The sequence below is a fragment of the Nerophis lumbriciformis genome, linkage group LG25 (assembly GCF_033978685.3).
Source record: "Nerophis lumbriciformis linkage group LG25, RoL_Nlum_v2.1, whole genome shotgun sequence".
Taxonomy (NCBI): domain Eukaryota; kingdom Metazoa; phylum Chordata; class Actinopteri; order Syngnathiformes; family Syngnathidae; genus Nerophis; species Nerophis lumbriciformis.
Window position 1 is genome coordinate 38,257,527 of NC_084572.2, and position 21,391 is coordinate 38,278,917.

General features: G+C 39.2%; 1 protein-coding gene across 5 annotated transcripts in view; it reads right to left on the reverse strand.

The window, feature by feature from the left end:
* Window positions 1-21,391, reverse strand: part of pds5a (PDS5 cohesin associated factor A) — a 113,358-nt gene that overhangs the window by 44,629 nt on the left and 47,338 nt on the right. For all 5 annotated transcript variants that reach the window (XM_061984381.2, XM_061984383.1, XM_061984380.2 and 2 more), the window contains exons 6-13: window positions 19,408-19,534; window positions 17,337-17,417; window positions 17,082-17,222; window positions 12,177-12,292; window positions 6,737-6,831; window positions 2,814-2,959; window positions 2,557-2,708; window positions 2,373-2,486 (exon numbers count right to left, since the gene is read on the reverse strand). In XM_061984381.2, the coding sequence (XP_061840365.1) occupies window positions 2,373-2,486; window positions 2,557-2,708; window positions 2,814-2,959; window positions 6,737-6,831; window positions 12,177-12,292; window positions 17,082-17,222; window positions 17,337-17,417; window positions 19,408-19,534 (972 nt within the window). The remainder of the gene's footprint in view (window positions 1-2,372; window positions 2,487-2,556; window positions 2,709-2,813; window positions 2,960-6,736; window positions 6,832-12,176; window positions 12,293-17,081; window positions 17,223-17,336; window positions 17,418-19,407; window positions 19,535-21,391) is intronic.

Sequence of the window (21,391 nt, forward strand, 5' to 3'; positions counted from 1 at the left end):
ATGATGTTTTACCGACCATCTTCAAGTCACTTTCTGACAGTCGTTTTGTGGGCGGTCTTATTTACGTGCCTCCACTTCGACAGTATCATCTTTGTTGTAGCGGTGTAGCGTGCAAAGACGGGAGTGGAAGAAGTGTCAAAAGATGGCGCTGACTGTTTTAATGACATTCAGACTTTACTTCAATCAATAACGGAGCAGCATCTCCTCATCCGGAAACAACAACAACGTGTCCCGTGAAAAAACGTCCGACCGGAACTCTCTAATAACTAAAGTTCCTTGGGTGAATAATGTAAACTCACTACACCGGTATGTTTTAGTGCTTTCATGGCGAGTTTACTGACAGATATAAGTAAGAACTTTACACTACTTTCGATTAGTGTAAAGTGTAGGATGAATGGCCCATAACAAGAAGAGAGACAAAAAGAAGAAGCTTATCGACTACAGGTTGGCACGGACTACAAAGGTGGACGCGCACAATTTTTCAGGACTTATGCAGATCACAAATATAGATCAGCAGGTATCAGAAGGTAAGAAAAGTTGCTTTTGCATAATATTGCGAAACAAAACAGCAGATAATATGTCTTACCTTATACACACACCATAATAATACTCCTATGTTGAAGCACAGTACAATCCATCAAGCGGTGTGGCTTCATAGCTTACCAAAATCCTACTAAAACATTTTGATAGAATTTTGAGCGCAGTGTGTAATGTTCTATATTTTCAACGAAACATATAAAATGTTGGTGTTGTTTACTTGAGTCACATTGCAGTCTATACGTATCTCTTATGTGTGACTGCCATCATATTGCAGTCTACACGTATCTCTTATGTGTGACTGCCATCATATTGCAGTCTACACGTATCTCTTATGTGTGACTGCCATCATATTGTGGGCGGCATGGCGTAGTGGGTAGAGCAACCGTGCCAGAAACCTGAGGGTTGCAGGTTCGTTCCCCGCCTCTTACCATCCAAAAATCGCTGCCGTTGTGTCCTTGGGCGGGACACTTCACCCTTTGCCCCCGGTGCCACTCACACCGGTGAATTGAATGATGAATGATAGGTGGTGGTCGGAGGGGCCGTTGGCGCAAATTGCAGCCACGCTTCCGTCAGTCTACCCCAGGGCAGCTGTTGCTATGAAAGTAGCTTACCACCACCAGGTGTGAATGATTGATGGGTTCTACATGTAAAGCGACTTCGGGTACTTAGAAAAGTGCTATATAAATCCCAGTTATTATTATTATTATTATTATTATATTGTAGTCTACAAGTATCTCTTATGTGTGACAGCCATCATATTGTAGTCTACACGTATCTCTTATGTGTGACTGCAATCATATTGCAGTCTACACATATCTCTTATGTGTGACTGCCATCATATTGCAGTCTACACATATCTCTTATGTGTAACTGCCATCATATTGCAGTCTACACATATCTCTTATGTGTGACTGCCATCATATTGTAGTCTACAAGTATCTCTTATGTGTGACAGCCATCATATTGTAGTCTACACGTATCTCTTATGTGTGACTGTCATCATATTGCAGTCTACACGTATCTCTTGTGTGTGACTGCCATCATATTGCAGTCTACACGTATCTCTTGTGTGTGACTGCCATTATATTGCAGTCTACATGTATCTCTTGTGTGTGACTGCCATCATATTGCAGTCTACACGTATCTCTTGTGTGTGACTGCCATCATATTGCAGTCTACATGTATCTCTTATGTGTGACTGCCATCAAATTGCAGTCCACACATATCTCTTATGTGTGACTGCCATCATATTGTAGTCTACACGTATCTCTTATGTGTGACTGCCATCATATTGTAGTCCACACGTATCTCTTATGTGTGACTGTTATCAAATTGCAGTCTACACATATCTCTTATGTGTGACTGCCATCATATTGTAGTCTACACGTATCTCTTATGTGTGACTGTTATCTACTGGTCACACTTATCATTACACCACGTACCAAATAAAACTGCTTCGAAGTCGGTAAGCACAACCAGAATTATTCCATACATTAGGCGCACCGGGTTATAAGGCGCATTGTCGAGTTTTGAGAAAATGAAAAGGATTTTAAGTGCGTCTTATATTCCGAAAAATACGGTAACATAGTACTGAGAAAATAATACAACTGGAATTGCTGCACTATGTTACCGCATACATCAGCAGCTAAACTAGAAGCCTTTATAACTCGATGTGGACTCAGCGTTCAACTCAAACGTGTACAGCAGATCATAAGAAATAATCATTTGAATTGCTGGCGAGTCGACTATTTGAAATAATTGTTACTTGATTTTTTAAGTTCCAATGTAGTTTGTCATAAAAAATAGAAATGTAATCCAGATTAGTTACTGACTTGACAGCATTGGTGTCCAAGCAGGCATAAAGGTAATAGAGACACTTCATCTTTTCTTCCGTTTCCAGGCTGTGAGGGACCATGAACTGGGCAAAGATCTTCTCCACTAGTAACCTGCAAGAGAGAGGTGAAGAGTTCCACTCGTGTTCTTTTTCATTAGTGAACTTCAATAGAGTCTCCTCACTTGTCGTCAATGCTGTTCTGGTAGTAGATGTGCAGCAGCTTGTCTTTGATCCAGCTGATCATCAGTGCAGACTCCTTCCCAGCCTCGTGGTGCAAACAGTATTTCTTGTAAAGCTGAGCCAGGCCCATCATGGCCTCCTTGCGTACTCGCCACTGGCAGGAGCAAGGCAAACACACATCAGGAAAATGCATATTCTTGTTTGGTGTGGGAGGATGCTAAAATTAAGATGAGTCATTCTTTTCTTTTAATCATCTCACCCTCTTGTCCAGAGTTCTCTCTCTTACGAAAGCCAACAGCTGATCATTGACCAAGTTAAGGTCCTTTTTCCCAGCATTGATGATAGTGACAATGACATCGTGACGAATAGCTTCCTCTGGGTCGTGGGAACGCACCTTCAAAAACTCTAGAGAAATTGGAGAACGGAAGTGAGGAAGTGATTAGTTCATAGGAGGCGTTAAATGGCAATTGTACTTGATTTTTGCCTATCATTTATAATCCCTTTTTAGGGCCCGCATGGCCCATTGCATAAGGACTCCCACAGGGAGTCCTTATGCAATGGGACATAAGGACCTATTGAATTTGTAAGGTTTTATTCTTTATTATTATTATTCTTCCGCAACTTTGCGCTGTAATTTGACCCCCTTAGCATACTCACCAAATTTTACACACACATCAGTAATAAACGGCAAAACTTTTTTTCAAAAAACCAAACCTCAAAACTCAAAATTGCGCTCTAGCGCCCCCTAGGAAAAAAAAAAACTAGACTGCCTGTAACTCCCACTAGGAAGGTCGGAGAGACATGAAACAAAAACCTTTATGTAGGTCTGACTTACACCTAGATTTCATAATAGTATATTCTCGGGCAAAAATCAACAGGAAGTTGGCTATTCCCCCTTCAAGACAAAAAAGTACTAAAAACAGTAACTTTTGCCTCTTTGAGCTGTAATTTGACCCCCTTAGCACGCTTCAAAACTCACCAAACTGAACGCACACATCAGGACTGGCTAAAATTGTGATCTAATGAAAAAACCTAACCCCAAATCTAAAAATTGCGCTCTACCGCAATTTTTTAATAAAACGCAGAAAAAACTGCTCCTCGGAAGAAAAAAATGACATAACTGCCTGTAACTCCCACTGGGAAGGTCGGAGAGACATGAAACAAAAACCTCTATGTAGGTCTCACTTAGACCTACATTTCATAAATTGACAATCCTCAGCAAAAATCAACAGGAAGTTTGCAATTTCCCCTTCAAAACAAATTTTTTTTATAAACCGGTCACTTCTCTTCAAACATTATCTCCTCTGAGCGCGTTTGTCGTTTCAGCTTCAAACTAACACAGGAGAGAGATTGAACCCTTCCACATAAAAGTTATCGAAATAATTTTTCTAACTGCTCCGGTTTTGATTTTATGAGCCTTCAAAGAACCGCTGTGCTGATGCTGCTGCGCTGCTGTTTTCTCAAGATGGCTGCTTAAAAGCAGGAAGCACCAGCGCGCCCACACAATGCAGACAAGGTAGGTACACTAGACAAAAGTCTTGGGACACTTCAGACTAAAAGTAGACAAAAGTATTGGGACACTTATGACTATCACTGGACAAAAGTATTGGGACATTTAGGACTAGCACCTGCCAAATATGCGGGCCCGACCAATGCTGCTTGCAGCTTTAATTTCTAATGTATTCCAAATTGTAAAATACAACAATTACAAAGTGGCTAACAATGCAGCTGTTGGGAATACACTATTCCACCCATAAAGCACTCTAACAACCACCAACAACATCAATCAATCAATGTTTACTTATATAGCCCTAAATCACGAGTGTCTCAAAGGGCTGCACAAGCCACAACGACATCCTCGGCTCAGATCCCAACAATACTCTATTTACATGTCGTGACCTAAATATTAACCAAGTATGAGCGATATTATAAGCGCTAACTACTTATAGCGGCGCGGTGATCAGAGAGAGCTAACTAGCTTATGCTGCTATATTGACATACTGAGCTGCTGCATCGCCTCAGAGTTGGTGAAAGTTATTCTGGATTATAAATCATGCCTCTCACCTGGATAGTAGAAGGTTGTGAACCGAGAACATCCCAGTGAAGCAGACATTGTACAGTAAGTAATTGTTTAAGTATGTTGTTATTGTTTAGCATTTAGCTATATTGCTACATGATGCTTAGTGTTTCACTAAAGCTGCATGCTTAAAATGAGCAAAATACTTACACTTTTTCAAATTTTCCTGTAATCAGACCATATTTCGGTATATTAGATGGAATCTTTACCTAAATATACGGAAAATATGGTCTGATTACAAGAAAATTTGAAAAAGTATATGAATAAGAAGACATAATGAACCTTTTTGAGCAAAATACTTAAACATTACTTGTTATTATGAATGTTACTACGTTACATATATACTTACAGCATGTATATAAAACAATGATGTAGGCTTTTAGTTGTTTTCAGAGTGCTTTATACAAAAGCCAAAAGCAGTGAAGTTGTCACGTTGTGTAAATGGTAAATAAAAAGAGAATACAACAAATCCTTTTCAACTTATATTCAATTGAATAGACTGCAAAGACAAGATATTTCATGTTCACACTGAGAAACTGTATTTTGTTTTTGCAAACATTAATTTAGAATTCAATGGTTGCAACACATTGCAAAAAAGTTGTCACAGGGGCATTTTTACCACTGTGTTACATTGCCTTTCCTTTTAACAAGACTCAGTAAAGGTTTGGGAACTGAGGAGACACATTTTTGAAGTGGAATTATTTCCCATTCTTGCTTGATGTACAGCTTAAGTTGTTCAACAGTCTCCCTTCTCATATTTTAGCCTTCATATTGCACCACACATTTTCAACGGGAGACAGGTCTGGACTACAGGCAGGCCAGTCTAGTACCCGCACTCTTTTACTATGAAGCCACGCTGTTGTAACGCTTGGCTTGGCATTGTCTTGCTGAAATAAGCAGGGGCGTCCATGATAACGTTGCTTGGATGGCAACATATGTTGCTCTTAAACCTGTATGTACCTTTCAGTATTAATGGTGCCTTCACAGATGTGTAAGTTACCCATGTCTTGGGCACTAATACACCCCCATACCATCACACATGCTGGCTTTTGAACTTTGCGCCTATAACAATCCAGATATAACAATTTGCAATGTGGACTCGTCAGACCACAGAACACTTTTCATCAGTCCATCTTAGATGAGCTCGGGCCCAGCGAAGCCGGCGGCTTTTCTGGGTGTTGTTGATAAATAGCTTTGGCTTTGCATGGTAGAGCTTTAACTTGCATTTACAGATGTAGCGACCAGTTACTGACAGTGGTTTTCTGAAGTGTTCCTGAGCCCATGTGGTGATATCCTTTACACACTGATGTCGGTTTTTGATGCAGTACCGCCTGAGGGATCCAAGGTCACGGGCATTAAATGTTACATGCAGTGATGTCTCCAGATTCTCTGAACCGCAAAATCCCTAAATTCCTTGCAATAGCTCGTTGGGAAATGTTAAACTGTTCGACAATTTGCTCACGCGATTGTTGACAAAGTGGTGACCCTCGCCCCATCCTTGATTGTGAATGAGTGAGCATTTCATGGAAGCTGCTTTTATACCCAATCATGGCATCCACCTGTTCCCAATTAGCCTGTTCACCTGTGGGATGTTCCAAATAAGTGTTTGATGAGCATTCCTCAACTTTCTCAGTCTTTTTTGCCATTTGTGCCAGCTTTTTTGAAACACGTTGCAGGCATCAAATTCCAAATGAGCTAATATTTGCAAAAAATTACGTTTTCCAGTTTGAACGTTAAGTATCTTGTCTTTGAAGTCTATTCAATTGAATATAGGTTGAAAAGGATTTGCAAATTATTGTATTCTGTTTTTATTTACCATTTACACAACGTGACAACTTCACTGCTTTTGGGGTTTGTAGATGGAATAGAGCGAATCGTATTAGCTCCATTTTGCTAGCGTTTATTCATGAGTTAGAATGCATGAAAATAAGAAAAACATGTGTGTTCTTGTATTACATTAGGATTGTGAATGATGTACAAAAGTGCAATTGCTCTTTAAGGAATGATTGATAAGAATGATTGACATGATGCATTCAGCAATAAACATGCACCGAGAGACTTGAAGCCCTGCACTGTGTATGCAAAGAAGACAAAATGTGTCACACCTGTAAGGTCTATGGCCAGGTCTGGGTGGTTCATGAGGCAGTGGCTGGCAAACTTTACACACTCGAGCCTAACCGGAACATGGATGTCATTGAACCTGGCGAGAAAAACACACGTTACTCATAAACTAAATGCAGAAGAATAAAAAGGGTGAACAAATATTTGTCTTGGAACATTTCCAAATGTCTTCCCAGCTCTCCTATTTTAAGATTAGTAAATGACGTCATTCAAATAAGCAGAACATTTACACTACTGCCACGGAAATATAATGACATGAGTAATACACACTAGGGATGTTCAGATCAAGGATTTATGCTGCTGATTGCTTCAATCCATCAGTGAGATCGGCTGATACCAATATCGATCACATGTATTAACTGTACATTTTACTATGTATATATTCCATACCTGCCAACTTTTGAAATCAGAAAAACCTAGTAGCCAGGGTCCAGGGGTTGCAGGCCCCGGTAGGTCCAGGACAAAGTCCTGGTGGGGGGTTCAGGCTTCGTCCCCCCGACGCAAAATGATTATTAGCATTCAGACAGGTTAAAATGTTGCTAAAACCTTCACTTTTCTATCAGTCACGGTGACTTTTCAAAACAAAAATATTACAGCAAAAATCATATGGGTTGATTGACATGTTTATTCTGTAAGCTAACTTCAATAGTTTGAAATTATTTTGACAGTTAATGCCAGTTATCCTGTCAACCTTTCACAAGACTTCAATTTGTTAATTGAAAGTATAAACAGTATAAACACTTTTTACAGTAAACAAATGGTAAAACAGTACTAAACATCCATCCATCCATTTTCTACCGCTTATTCCCTTTGGGGTCGCGGGGGGCGCTGGAGCCTATCTCAGCTACAATCGGGCGGAAGGCGGGGTACACCCTGGACAAGTCGCCACCTCATCGCAGGGCCAACACAGATAGACAGACAACATTCACACTCACATCCACACACTAGGGCCAATTTAGTGTTGCCAATCAACTTATCCCCAGGTGCATGTCTTTGGAAGTGGGAGGAAGCCGGAGTACCCGGAGGGAACCCACGCAGTCACGGGGAGAACATGCAAACTCCACACAGAAAGATCCCGAGCCCGGGATTGAACCCAAGACTACTCAGGACCTTCGTATTGTGAGGCAGATGCACTAACCCCTCTGCCACCGTGAAGCCCCAGTACTAAACAATTCCATAAAAAAAAAAATTGGTGTCGTTATTAACTTTCTGTCCAAGCTTGTATAATCTACTGCCTTGTTCAATTGTAAAAAATATTCTGTGCCTAAAATTCACATTTCTATCACAATTATCATACTGTAAACATGGTAAGCTAACTTCATTAAAATTAATAGTCCTGTCAATAGCATGGAATTACAATTCAAATGTAGTTTTTTTGTAAGCCTTTCAAAAGAATTCCAAATATGAAAAATTAATGAAAATTAATTTAAGCCATCAGACACTTGAAAAGTGGCACATCACATCTCTAATGTAATCATTTGAACTTTTCAACAGAAATAGCACTGCAAAAATATTAAGGACATACTTCTGTATTTTGGTAGTTATGCTGTCAACATTTAACAAGATTTCTTCAACTTGGACTTGAAAGCATAAATAGTATAAACACTTTTAACAGTATAACAGTACTAAACAATTCCAATAGATAACATTGGTGTCATTTCCTTTTTGTGGCTAAAATCCAAATGTATCCAAAGAATCTGTTTGGGCGACGAAAAACGTTGAAAGTTTTCCACTTGTATCGCTAGCAACGGCATTAGACTTGGGTTTTTTTGTCCCAACGTGGTCTTTTACATCGCTAATTCCTCCGTGTCCGATCGAAAAATCTTGTCTGCACAAGGTGCAATTCGCGTAGTTTTCACCCTTTATGGAACGGATAATTATTCCCGGATAGGCTTTTGAATATTCTTCACGGAATGACTGCAGTTTTCTTTTCGGTTTAAGACTCGTTTGCGATTTTTCTCCGGCTGATTCCATGATCGTTCGCTCGTTTGGAAACAATGGCAACTGGTGCCTCGTGCTTGGCAGCGGTGCTATAAATAGCCTCGCGCATGGCATTCGGAATGGCTCGATAGGAAGTTACGGGAAGCAGTGTCGATTGTCATTGTTGTTACGCGATTTCGTGAATAAAACTTTAAAAAAAAAAAAAAAAAAAATTAATTAATGAAAAACCGAATTTTTTATCACTGCAACCGTAACCCGGAATAGGTTGATGAAAACCGTACTAATTACGGGAAAACCGGAGTAGTTGGCAGGTATGATTATTCTTAGTGCTATTGACGGTTTAAACAATATCAGCACAATAGTGTATCTAGTTCCTTTTTCTATTTTGGTACATACAATTGTTTGATCAAAACAAAGTCAATAGTACACAATAATTTAACAAAATCCAAAACTAATATCTACTATCCATTTGAATCGGTTTTGCCCCCCAAATCATCTTGTGTCCAAGGAATTATCCCTCCAGTTTGTAAACATTTAACAAAACAACAAAAAAAGTATTTTGAGAAAATGAAAATATCAATCTAATCCAGGGGTGCTCATTACGTCGATCGCGAGCTACCGGTCGATCTCGGAGGGTGTGTCAGTCGATCACCAGCCAGCCATTAAAAAAATAGTCCTAAAAATGAGCGATCATAAATCTTCACTATGACGTCACTTTCGTCACTTGATTGACATTCACGGCACCCGAGGGTCTTCTGAGATGACGCTGGCTGCTGCCAGCTCATTAAAATTACCGACAGGAAGGCGAGAAACACTTTATTTCAACAGACTCTGGCGCCGTACCTGTCGTCAAAACTCCAAAGACCGACTTCACAGTTGCACAATAAAAGCGCTGCTTCATCCTGCCTGCGCTACCAAAATAAGAGTCTCAGAAAGCTCGCGTGCACAAGCTAGCAAGCTACGGAGTTTGCCAACAATGTATTTCTTGTAAAGTGTATACAAAGGAGTATGGAAGCTGGACAAATAAGATGCCAAAAACCAACCACTTTCATGTGGTATTGAACAGAAAGGAGGACTTTTTTTCTCCTCCATTCGAAAATGCGGACCTTATCAGCACCACTGTCTGATTCCAATCAATGCAAGTCATCAGAATCAGGTAATACACCAACTTATATTCTTGTCTTCATGAAAGAAAGGAATCTATATGTGTTAAACATGCTTGTATTATCTCTAAACACTTTTAACTTATTAACAATATTAACTATATGTGTTAAACATGCTTGTATTATCTTTAAACACCTTTAACTTGTTAACAATATTAACTATGTGTTAAACATTCTTGTATTATCATTAAACACCTTTAATTGATTAACAATATATGTGTTAAACATGCTTGCATTATCACTAAACATCTTTAACTTGTTAACAATATTAACTATATGTGTTAAACATGTTTGCATTATCTTTAAACACCTTTAACTTATTAACAATATTAACTATATGTATTAAACATGCTTGTATTATCATTAAACACCTTTAACTTGTTAACAAAAACATATGTTTCATAAATAAGTAAACATAAATTATATATATGAATGAGGTAGATCCCCACGACTTGATCAATTGAAAAGTAGCTCGCCTGCAGAAAAAGTGTGAGCACCCCTGATCTAATCACACTAGTATCGATCATATACTGATACTACTTTTGGTGCCGACACCACCAATTTATAGAGCCGCCCTCTACTTACGTGTTGTGTACCGGCTGCACAAACAGTTACCGTATTTTCCGCACTATAAGGCGCACCTAAAAACCACAAATTTTCTCAAAAGCTGATAGTGCGCCTTATAACCCGGTGCGCTTTATATATGGATAAATATTAAGATTCATTTTCATAAAGTTTAGGTCTCGCAACTACGGTAAACAGCCGCCATCTTTTTTCCCCGTAGAAGAAGCGCGCGGTGCATGCTGGGATATGTGACGTTTCATTTCCATTTGTGTGTTTATGTAAAGACCCCAAAATGGCTCCTATTAAGTGTGTTGTCTGTCTAATTATAAATAATGCAGACGAGGCGTGTTAACTGAGTTCTCAACGTTTACTCACAGCGTGCTCATAACCACATTCTAACTCCCAGCATACAACGCTTCTCAGGGCTACCGCGCATGCTCGTAACTATCGTTGCATGCTGGGTAGTGTAGTTGTTATATTTGCTAGCTCATAACAGCACATTGAGAGACACGCTTACGCGCTTAATTCAATACTCGCCGTCATTCCGGGTGGATTGACAAAAGACCTCCAGCCGCTAGATATTGGTGTCAACAGGGCATTCGAAGCTAGACTGCTAACTGCGTGGGAACAATGGATGACAGAAGGCGAACACACCTTCACTAAGACGAGGAGGCAGCGCCAGACGACGCCAACATCTGCCAGTGGATCGTAAATTTGCCCAACTTTTCACTTCGGACACCGAAGACGAAGGATTTACGAATGAAGAATAACTTCAGAAAGTGAGCGCTATGTTTATTTTGTGTGTTGTGACATTAACGTTCGAGCAACATTATGTTGCTATTGCTCTGCACTATTTTGAATTTTACTATGTTTGTGATTGCACATTTGCGTACATTTTGGGAGTGAACAGAGTTGTTAGAACGCTGGTTTTTAATATATTATTAAAGTTTGACTGACCTATCTGACTGTTTTTTTGACATTCCCTTTAGCGCAGCGTAGGCGCGGCTTATAGTCCGGGGCGGCTTATTGGTGGACAAAGTTATGAAATATGCCATTCATTGAAGGTGCGGCTAATAATCCGGTGCGCCTTATAGTGCGGAAAATACGGTACTCTCATATTATCCTCTTTAACTCTTATTGATCTACTTGTTAACTGCTTACGGTACTTTCTTTTGTAACACAGTTCCATACACTTCTTACAAGTTTACAAAGCACTAACTTCTTCTGTTGTTTCACGCTAGCTTAGCGGATATCCTATCAGTTAGCATGCCTGCTCCTGCTTGCTCTCAGTGTGTAACATGTTTTCGCCTCATCCTAATACTTGATAACAATACTAATATATTAGGAATTCAGTTTATTTGCCGTAATAGAGGTGATTATTAATAACGTAAGGGAGAGTATGGAGACACACAATTAGCTGCTAGCGTGTCAGCTACAGGACTAAAAATAAATACAGTGTCAGCCAGTGTTCGTGAAAGGCATTAATCAGCAATGGTGATCACATACTTTTTCAAGAATCGATCGATCAGCACATGCCTAGTAATAACATCTGTTCTAGCCTTACAATCTATGTGTAATAATGCATTGTTGGCACAAGTGTTAGTTGCACAGTTAGGAAAAAAGCTTTTTAGAGAACACATGCGGTCAAAAGGGACACATTTCAGTAAAAATGATACTGCTCCAGTACCGATACTTCAGAACGTCCAGGAGAAACAGTTCAGTGTCATGACTTTGTGTATGTCTGCATGCAACTCACCGTCCTAAGAAGCACTGCCAAAGCGGCCTGTTATGTGTGGCCAGCTCAGAGTCTTTGGCTCCAAACAACTTGGCTAGCAAACGTACAACAGCCAGACGCTCTTCCCCATCATTGCTCTGCAAATGAAAACATTTTTAGGCAAACATTTTATTTGTATTAGGGTACGACCGATTATCGGCACTGATTTTTGGCATTTTGACGTATATCGTGTCAGCCTTTTTTCCTCCCCAAATAGGTTTTGACATCTGACAGGGCACATATTTGAGTTCTTGTGAGAAATCCTCTCTGGTGTGTTTGACTGTGGCACTCATGCAGCCATGACACTCTTTTTACAATGAGATAAAAGATTGTAAAAATATATTCCAATTGGAAAAAAAATATAAAGACAGAACAATAAGATCATATGGACAGCCATAAGTGTTTACATTTTGCTTTATATTTAATATTTTACTTATTTTTTGCCTGGTTTTGTATTTGTTTTGTATCATCCCTTGAGGTGTATATTACTTTTTTTTTTGTTCGGTTTGTACTTCATGAAGTTTTGCACTTGTGTGTTTTTTGTTTGTTTTCACTATATTTGGATGTAATTGTTGTTTTATATGATATCCATTAAGTAAGACTACGTATTATGTTGAAGGAGGCAGGAAAATATAAAATGTTTCTTCATCCTGCTCCTTCTCAGGCATTGGTGTGTAAATGTATAATTGAATAATTGAGGTATAATTGTCTATCAATGAAGGAGATATATATTAAAAAAAAAAGAAAAAGAATGTTACTGTAATGGTAAAATTACTTTTTTTCCCCCCTTTTACAGTAAAATCTGTTATTTTCACAATGTACAATTTAATGGATGACTTGCTTTGAAATCATAAGTCAGATATTTATTTTTAGTTATACTGTATGATAATATATTTGTTACGTTATTAGGATACAGGAAACTAATATTTCATTATTATTACTGATTGTAACTACTTTCCAACCTAAATTCATGCAAATGTAACTAACATTACCTTATTAACATGTAAAACATTAAAGAAAAATCCGTAAATTAGCCGCACCGTTGTATAAGCTGCAGGGTTCAAAGCGTAAGAAAAAAGTAGCGGTGTATACATTTACTGTATTTTTTTCTGTAAAATGGAAACAATTATCGTATTTTTCGGACTATAAGTCGCAGTTTTTTTCATAGTTTGGCTGGGCTTCAGTGCGACTTATATATATGTTTTCTTCCTTCTTTATTATGCATTTTCGGCAGGTGCGACTTATACTCCGGTGCGACTTATACTCCGAAAAATACGGTAACACATTTAGTAAGAAAGAAGAAGTACACGCATGATTTTCAGGCTTTCGGGGGCCACATTAAAAAAAGGCGCCTTATTTCTCTCTAGCCTCCTGTTGTGCGGCAGGCTGGCTCGTACATGCACATGCATCCTCTGCTGCTGCCATTTCTAATACAAAGTAGCGTATGGTTTGAACCTAATCTTTCGGTAGACTCGCTATGGCAGCGCAAAAAAACTACAACAAAGATGGCGGGGCGAAGACGCTGCCGAAAATGAGGCACGTAAATAAGACGGTCAGAAAGGGACTTGAAGATGGTCTATAAAACCTCATCCATGCAACATTTTGAGCAAATAAGCACCGTGACATGTTATGTAGATCAGTGTTTTTCAACCTTTTTTGAGCAAAGGCACATTTTTTGCGTTGAAAAAATGCGGAGGCACACCACCAGCAGACATCATTAAAAAACGAAACTCAGTTGACAGTAAAAAGTCGTCGTTGCAATTGTTGGATATGACTTTAAAGCATAACCAAGCATGCATCACTATAGCTCTTGTCTCAAAGTAGGTGTACTGTCACCACCTGTCACATCACACCCTGACTTATTTGGACTTTTTTGCTGTTTTCCTGTGTGTAGTGTTTTAGTCCTTGTCTTGCGCTCCCATTTTAATGGCTTTTTCTCTTTTTTTGGTATTTTCCTGTAGCAGTTTCATGTCTTCCTTTGAGCGATATTTCCAGCATCTACTTTGTTTTAGCAATCAAGAATATTTCAATTGTTTTTATCCTTCTTTGTGGGCACATTGTTGATTGTCATGTCATGTTCGGATGTACTTTGTGGACGCCGTCTTTGCTCCACAGTAAGTCTTTGCTGTCGTCCAGCATTCTGTTTTTGTTTACTTTGTAGCCAGTTCAGTTTTAGTTTCATTCTGCATAGCCTTCCCTAAGCTTCATTGCCTTTTCTTAGGGGCACTCACCTTTTGTTTATTTTTGGTTTAAGCATTAGATACCTTTTTACTTGCATGCTGCCTCCCTCTGTTTCCGACATCTACGAAGCAATTAGCTACCTGCTTCCACCTACTGATATGAAAGAGTATTACACGGTTACTCTGCCGAGCTCTAGATAGCGCCGACACTCAACAACAACACATCATTTGCAGACTATAATTACTGGTTTGCAAAAACTATTTTTAATTTAAATAGGTGAAATTAGATCATCTCCCACGGCACACCAGATTGTATCTCACGACGGCACAGTGGTTGAAAAACACTGACCTACAGTACCGTATATTTCGGACCTTAGGGCACACCGGATTATAAGGCGCACGGCCGAATAGCAGGTCTATTCAGGTCGATTTTCATACAAAAGGCGCACCGGATTATAAGGCGCATTAAAGGGGTAATTTTAGGATTTTTTTGTTGTGGTCTCCATAACATGTAATGGTGGTTCTTTGGTCAAAATGTTGCATAGATTATGTTTTACAGACCATTTTCAAGTCGCTTTCCGACAGTTGCTGTAGGATGCACCGTTTTGAGGGCGGTCTTATTTACGTGGCTCCACTTCCGACAGCGTCTTCTCCTGTGTAGCGTGCGAGGAAGGGAGTGTACAATGGCGGACGCGAGCGAGTTTTCAGGACTTGTGTAGATCCCAAATACACACCAGCAGGTACCACAAGGTAAGAAAAGTTGATTTTGCATAATATTGCAAAACAAAACGCCAGATAATATTCTGCTAATAGGTGCCATTTTGCGGTCCTTACACACACACACACCATAATAATACTCTTATGTTGAAGCATAGGACGTCTGACTATGGTAGCCGTAATGCTTCGACAATCCATCAAGCGGTGTGGCTTTGTAGCTTACCAAAGTCGTACTAAAACATTTTGACAGATTTTTGAGGCCGCGTGTAATGTTCTATATCTTCAATGGAACATTTTAAGTTTCGGTGTTGTTTGCTGGCGTCATATTGCAGCCTACATGTATCTCTTATGTGTGACTGCCATCTACCGACAACCAGAATTATTCCATACATTAGCCGCGCCAGGTTATAAGGCGCACTGTCAATTTTTGAGAAAATTAAAGGATTTTCAGTGCGCCTAATAGTCTGAAAAATACGGTACATCGCCTGTGCTTAGTTGTCAAAACTTTCAATTTTTGCTAATAAAATCCAGTTTCTGTCCTATCCTGGCATCTTACTGGTCCAATTGTGTTTTGTTTTCCCTATGCAGCGATCGAAAAGCCTTGTTTTGACCACTCGGAGTGTGGGCTCATTAAAGGAGCGCGCAGAGTTTCATGTTCTGTGATTCAATGATACAACGCAACAGAGACGGATGGACATAAGGACAACAGAAAAGATATCTCTGCCAAAAATCCAAACTTTGTGTAAATATCTTGACAAATAGGAGATTATTATGTAAAGAAGAGCAGGCAGCAGCTCACACATTCTCATACTTTCTGTAACATCCAGGAAGAAGTTATGTCGGCCAGCTTGAAAAATGTCTCAACTATCATCTACATGAAGGAGCCCTGAATTGTTTTTATTTAAATGTTCACAATATTTGTACTCAATCCATAAACTGCTATAAAATTGTGTAACATTTAGTAGATGGTGAGCTATTGTGGCGTAGAGAAATCCAATTTTTTTTTAACCAATTTTTCCAGGAGATTTTCTATATTTGGAAATGCAAATGTTGGTGCTCCTCTTAGACACACGTAAAAAAGGTGTTTGATGTTTTTGCTGCTACATTAAACACAACATTAGCGCCATATTTACACATTATGTTGCGAATGGTCACACCTTTCCTAAAAAAGGCTTGTCCAGCTGTTTACCGACATATACTATTCATGTTTACGTAACTTTTAATGGAAATTAATATCGGCTTCAAATATTAATTACCGGCTTTCTAGACTTCTAATAATTGGTATCGGCTCTGAAAAAAATCATATCGGTGGATGTCTAATTTGTATACATATATCTTTTCGTAGTTTCCTGCATGAATACAGCATGTTTTAACACACAACTCATTAATTCCCTTTTAAGACATTTAGAATGGCTGAACTTGCACAAGACGTGTGTGTGTGTGTGTGTTCTTGTATTTCTAACCTTCTTGAGACATGAAGAAGGAAAAGTATCTTCCATATGAGGACCGGTGAACAAGTGATGACATAAATCATGGTCCCAATACGGAAAACAATTGCATCTAATAGAGAATGTCTCATTTGCACCCTTGGTGGTGAAATCTATCAAAATGAGGGTGGTTCCAAAAAGGAGGGATTTTTCAAATTGACTGTGTGTCGCTTTTAAAAATGCTCCCCCTCTGGCCAACATATGAAATAAGTGTGTGTAGGAAATTAAATAAATTAATCAAAATATGTATACAGAGACCTACTGTAATAACTTGAAGTAAATAACGAAAATTAAAAAGCAATTACAAACAAAAAATTCAACAAAAAAAATGTACTAAATGCTTACCTTTTTATATCTGCATAGTATGTATATATTATTAATGTTGTAAATACAAATCTGTATATAACTAGAAAGACTGGTCCTAAAGAGGTAGGCATTTTTCTCAGGTCCCAAGAAGGAAACAATACAAGAATATGTGTGTGTGAAAGAGAAAGAAAGGTTACCTTGAGTTTGAATTCCAGCTGTGGCATAACAGAGGTAAGTAGCAAAGGATCAATGGCAAAGAGTTCCTGGATGAGGTCAAAGACATGCTCCGAAAGGTCGCTGACAGAAGACTTTCCCATCACTAAAACCTGATTAAAGAACTAAAGGGAGAGAAAAAAGTGAGCGACAAAACATCTGTGAAACATTTCATGAATATACAATTAATACGACAAAGATGTATTATTATTATTTTAATAATAATAGCATGCACGTACATTTGCAATGCACATCTCCATGGTTTGTACGGTCCTCTTCAGGATAGTCTTTGCAAGATCGTACGCTTGTTTGTTCAGATTCTGTACAAAACAAAGCACACACAACACTGACTACATTTTTATTCACACAATAATTCCATTCATGTTCATATTCTCTTTAAGATTAGATGTGTTTTCTTCCACAAGGAATACGATGTTAATCGGCATAAAATGAATGTTGTGGGTAATAACGCCCGTCAATAAGCAGCCAGAGGACAAAACACTTGCCTTTATGTTACATTTTGTTGCCCTGGCGGTTTTTGCGTCATTTGCATGTGCACAATAACAATGGCTGACGACAATGGAAGGAAATCATCGTGCCACCTGTCAGCATCCAAAAACCCTCAAAAGCTTGGATAAAGGGCCAGGGCAAAGTTCATGGAAAGAAAACCTTTGCATGACTTGGGCCTCTTTAGACAACTTACACCGCATGCATACCTGCCAACTTTTGAAATCAGAAAAACCTAGTAGCCAGGGTCCAGGGGCCACAGGCCCCGGTAGGTCCAGGACAAAGTCCTGGTGGGGGGTTCAGGCTTCGCCCCCCGACGCAAAATGATTATTAGCATTCAGACAGGTTAAAATGTTGCTAAAACCATCACTTTTCTATCAGTCACAGTGACTTTTCAAAACAAAAATATTACAGCAAAAATCATATGGGTTGATTGACATGTTTATTCTGTAAGCTAACTTCAATAGTTTGAAATTATTTTGACAGTTAATGCCAGTTATCCTGTCAACCTTTCACAAGACTTCAATTTGTTAATTGAAAGTATAAACACTTTTTACAGTAAACAAATGGTAAAACAGTACTAAACAATTCCATTAAAAAAAAAATTGGTGTCATTATTAACTTTCTGTCCAAGCTTGTATAATCTACTGCCTTGTTCAATTGTAAAAAATATTCTGTGCCTAAAATTCACATTTCTATCACAATTATCATACTGTAAACATGGTAAGCTAACTTCATTAAAATTAATAGTCCTGTCAATAGCATGGAATTACAATTCAAATGTAGTTTTTTTGTAAGCCTTTCAAAAGAATTCAAAATATGAAAAATTAATGAAAATTAATTTAAACCATCAGACACTTGAAAAGTGGCACATCACATCTCTAATGTAATCATTTTAACTTTTCAACAGAAATAGCACTGCAAAAATATTAAGGACATACTTCTGTATTTTGGTAGTTATGCTGTCAACATTTAACAAGATTTCTTCAACTTGGACTTGAAAGCATAAATAGTATAAACACTTTTAACAGTATAACAGTACTAAACAATTCCAATAGATAACATTGGTGTCATTACCTTTTTGTGGCTAAAATCCGAAAAACGTTGAAAGTTTTCCACTTGTATCGCTAGCAACGGCATTAGACTTGTGTTTTTTTGTCCCAACGTGGTCTTTTACATCGCTAATTCCTCCGTGTCCGATCGAAAAATCTTGTCTGCACAAGGTGCAATTCGCGTAGTTTTCACCCTTTTTGGAACGGATAATTATTCCCGGATAGGCTTTTGAATATTCTTCACGGAATGACTGCAGTTTTCTTTTCGGTTTAAGACTCGTTTGCGATTTTTCTCCGGCTGATTCCATGATCGTTCGCTCGTTTGGAAACAATGGCCTCGTGCTTGGCAGCGGTGCTATAAATAGCCTCGCGCATGGCATTCGGAATGGCTCGATAGGAAGTTACGGGAAGCAGTGTCGATTGTCATTGTTGTTACGCGATTTCCTGAATAAAACTTTTAAAAAAAAATTTTTTTTTTAATTAATGAAAAACCAGATTTTTTTATCACTGCAACCGTAACCCGGAATAGGTTGATGAAAACCGTACTAATTACGGGAAAACCGGAGTAGTTGGCAGGTATGCGCATGGTGAAGGTTGTGGCGCCGTGCAAAGCAACAGGGCTGTGAATCTTTGGGCACCACACCATTCCATTCGATTCTTGGGGGTAACGATTTGATTCAGAATCAATTCTCCATTCAAAACCATTCTAACCCCAACCCAAGACAGAGGATAGAAACATTCATTCACTCACCTTGTGTGCAGGGATGAGATTAATGAGGATGCTGTCCAAAAGCTCTTGTGTGACCCCATCTCCCTCCATGATGATGGAACACATCAGGTCCATCATGTGCATCTGCACCTTCTGGTTATGGCTGTTACTGCAGGGATGAGAGAGCGAGACGGACACGCTTGTTACTTGGAAACTTCCCAAAAGGTTAGGGTTACAACATCAGGCAGTTTCTCACAAAGGTGAGCACCGCCCTTATGGTATTATTTCTTCTTCCAGGACAGGATATACTTCAGAGGAGTCAGTGTAAAACTTGGGAGTGCAGTATCTATTCACTGTCGTCAGAAAAATGACCTTTCGCCTTAGGATGGTGCTCAATTGGGTTCAGGACACATACTGTGGAACCGTCATGCACCTGGGGATAGGCTGATTGGCAACACTAAAAGGTCCCTAGTGTGTGAATGTGAACGTTGTGTATCTGCAATGAGGGTCCAGGGCGGGGGTCAGCAACCTGCGGCTCTTTAACGGTGCCCCAGTGTCTCCATGGAGCTTTTTAAAAAATGTATGGAAATGGGAAAAAAATGGGATGAAAAATGTTTTTTTGTTTTAATATGGTTTCTGTAGGACAAACACGACATAATTTTTAGAAAGCCCACTGTTGAATATGTTTGTGCTTCACTGGTGAGAGTATTTGGTGAGCGCCGTTTGGTTCTACTAATTTCAGCGGCGGCCCTTGAACTCACCGTTGTGTGAACTGTGACTCAACAGTTTGTTTACATGAATGTTAGACCCACTCGACATCCATTGCATTCGGTCTCCCCTAGAGGGGGGGGTTACCCACATATGCGGTCCTCTCCAAGGTTTCTCATAGTCATTCACATCGACGTCCCACTGGGGTGAGTTTTTCCTTGCCCTTATGTGGGCTTTGTACCGAGGATGTCGTTGTGGCTTGTGCAGCCCTTTGAGACACTTGTGATTTAGGGCTATATAAATAAACATTGATTGATTGATTGATTAATAACTTTCTCCGACGCTGCCACAGAAAGATGTGTTTTATGCCGCCACTCCTTTGTCTCTTCTTGTCCACCAAACATTTTATACTGTGCGTGAATGCACAAAGGTGAGCTTTGTGGATGTTTTTGTCTTGTTATGGAGTGTTAATCAGGAATAATTGGTCAGTGCATGACTGCAAGCTAATCGATGCTAAAATGCTATTTAGGCTAGCCATATATACGTATATTTGAGCTCATGTAATTTCCTTTACTTATGTTTTCTGTGTATTTAATTTATACCGTCGATCATAATATAATATTTTATTAGAGCGTATCAAAACACGTATTGGTATGTCAGACTTAGCTTTGTCGTGGTTTAACTCTTATCTTACTGAGAGGATGCAATGCGTCTCCCATAATAATGTGACCTCGGACTATGTTAAGGTAACGTGCGGAGTTCCTCAGGGTTCGGTTCTTGGCCCTGCACTCTTTAGTATTTACATGCTGCCGCTAGGCGACATCATACGCAAATACGGTGTTAGCTTTCATTGCTATGCTGATGACACCCAACTCTACATGCCCCTAAAGCTGACCAACACGCCGGATTGTAGTCAGCTGGAGGCGTGTCTTAATGAAATTAAACAATGGATGTCCGCTAACTTCTTGCAACTCAACGCCAAGAAAACGGAAATGCTGATTATCGGTCCTGCTAAACACCGACATTTATTTAATAATACCACCTTAACATTTGACAACCAAATTACACAAGGCGAATCAGTAAAGAATCTGGGTATTATCTTCGACCCAACTCTCTCGTTTGAATCACACATTAAGAGTGTTACTAAAACGGCCTTCTTTCATCTCCGTAATATCGCTAAAATTCGTTCTATTTTATCCACTAGCGACGCTGAGATCATTATTCATGCGTTCGTTACGTCTCGTCTCGACTACTGTAACGTATTATTTTCGGGTCTCCCTATGTCTAGCATTAAAAAATTACAGTTGGTACAAAATTC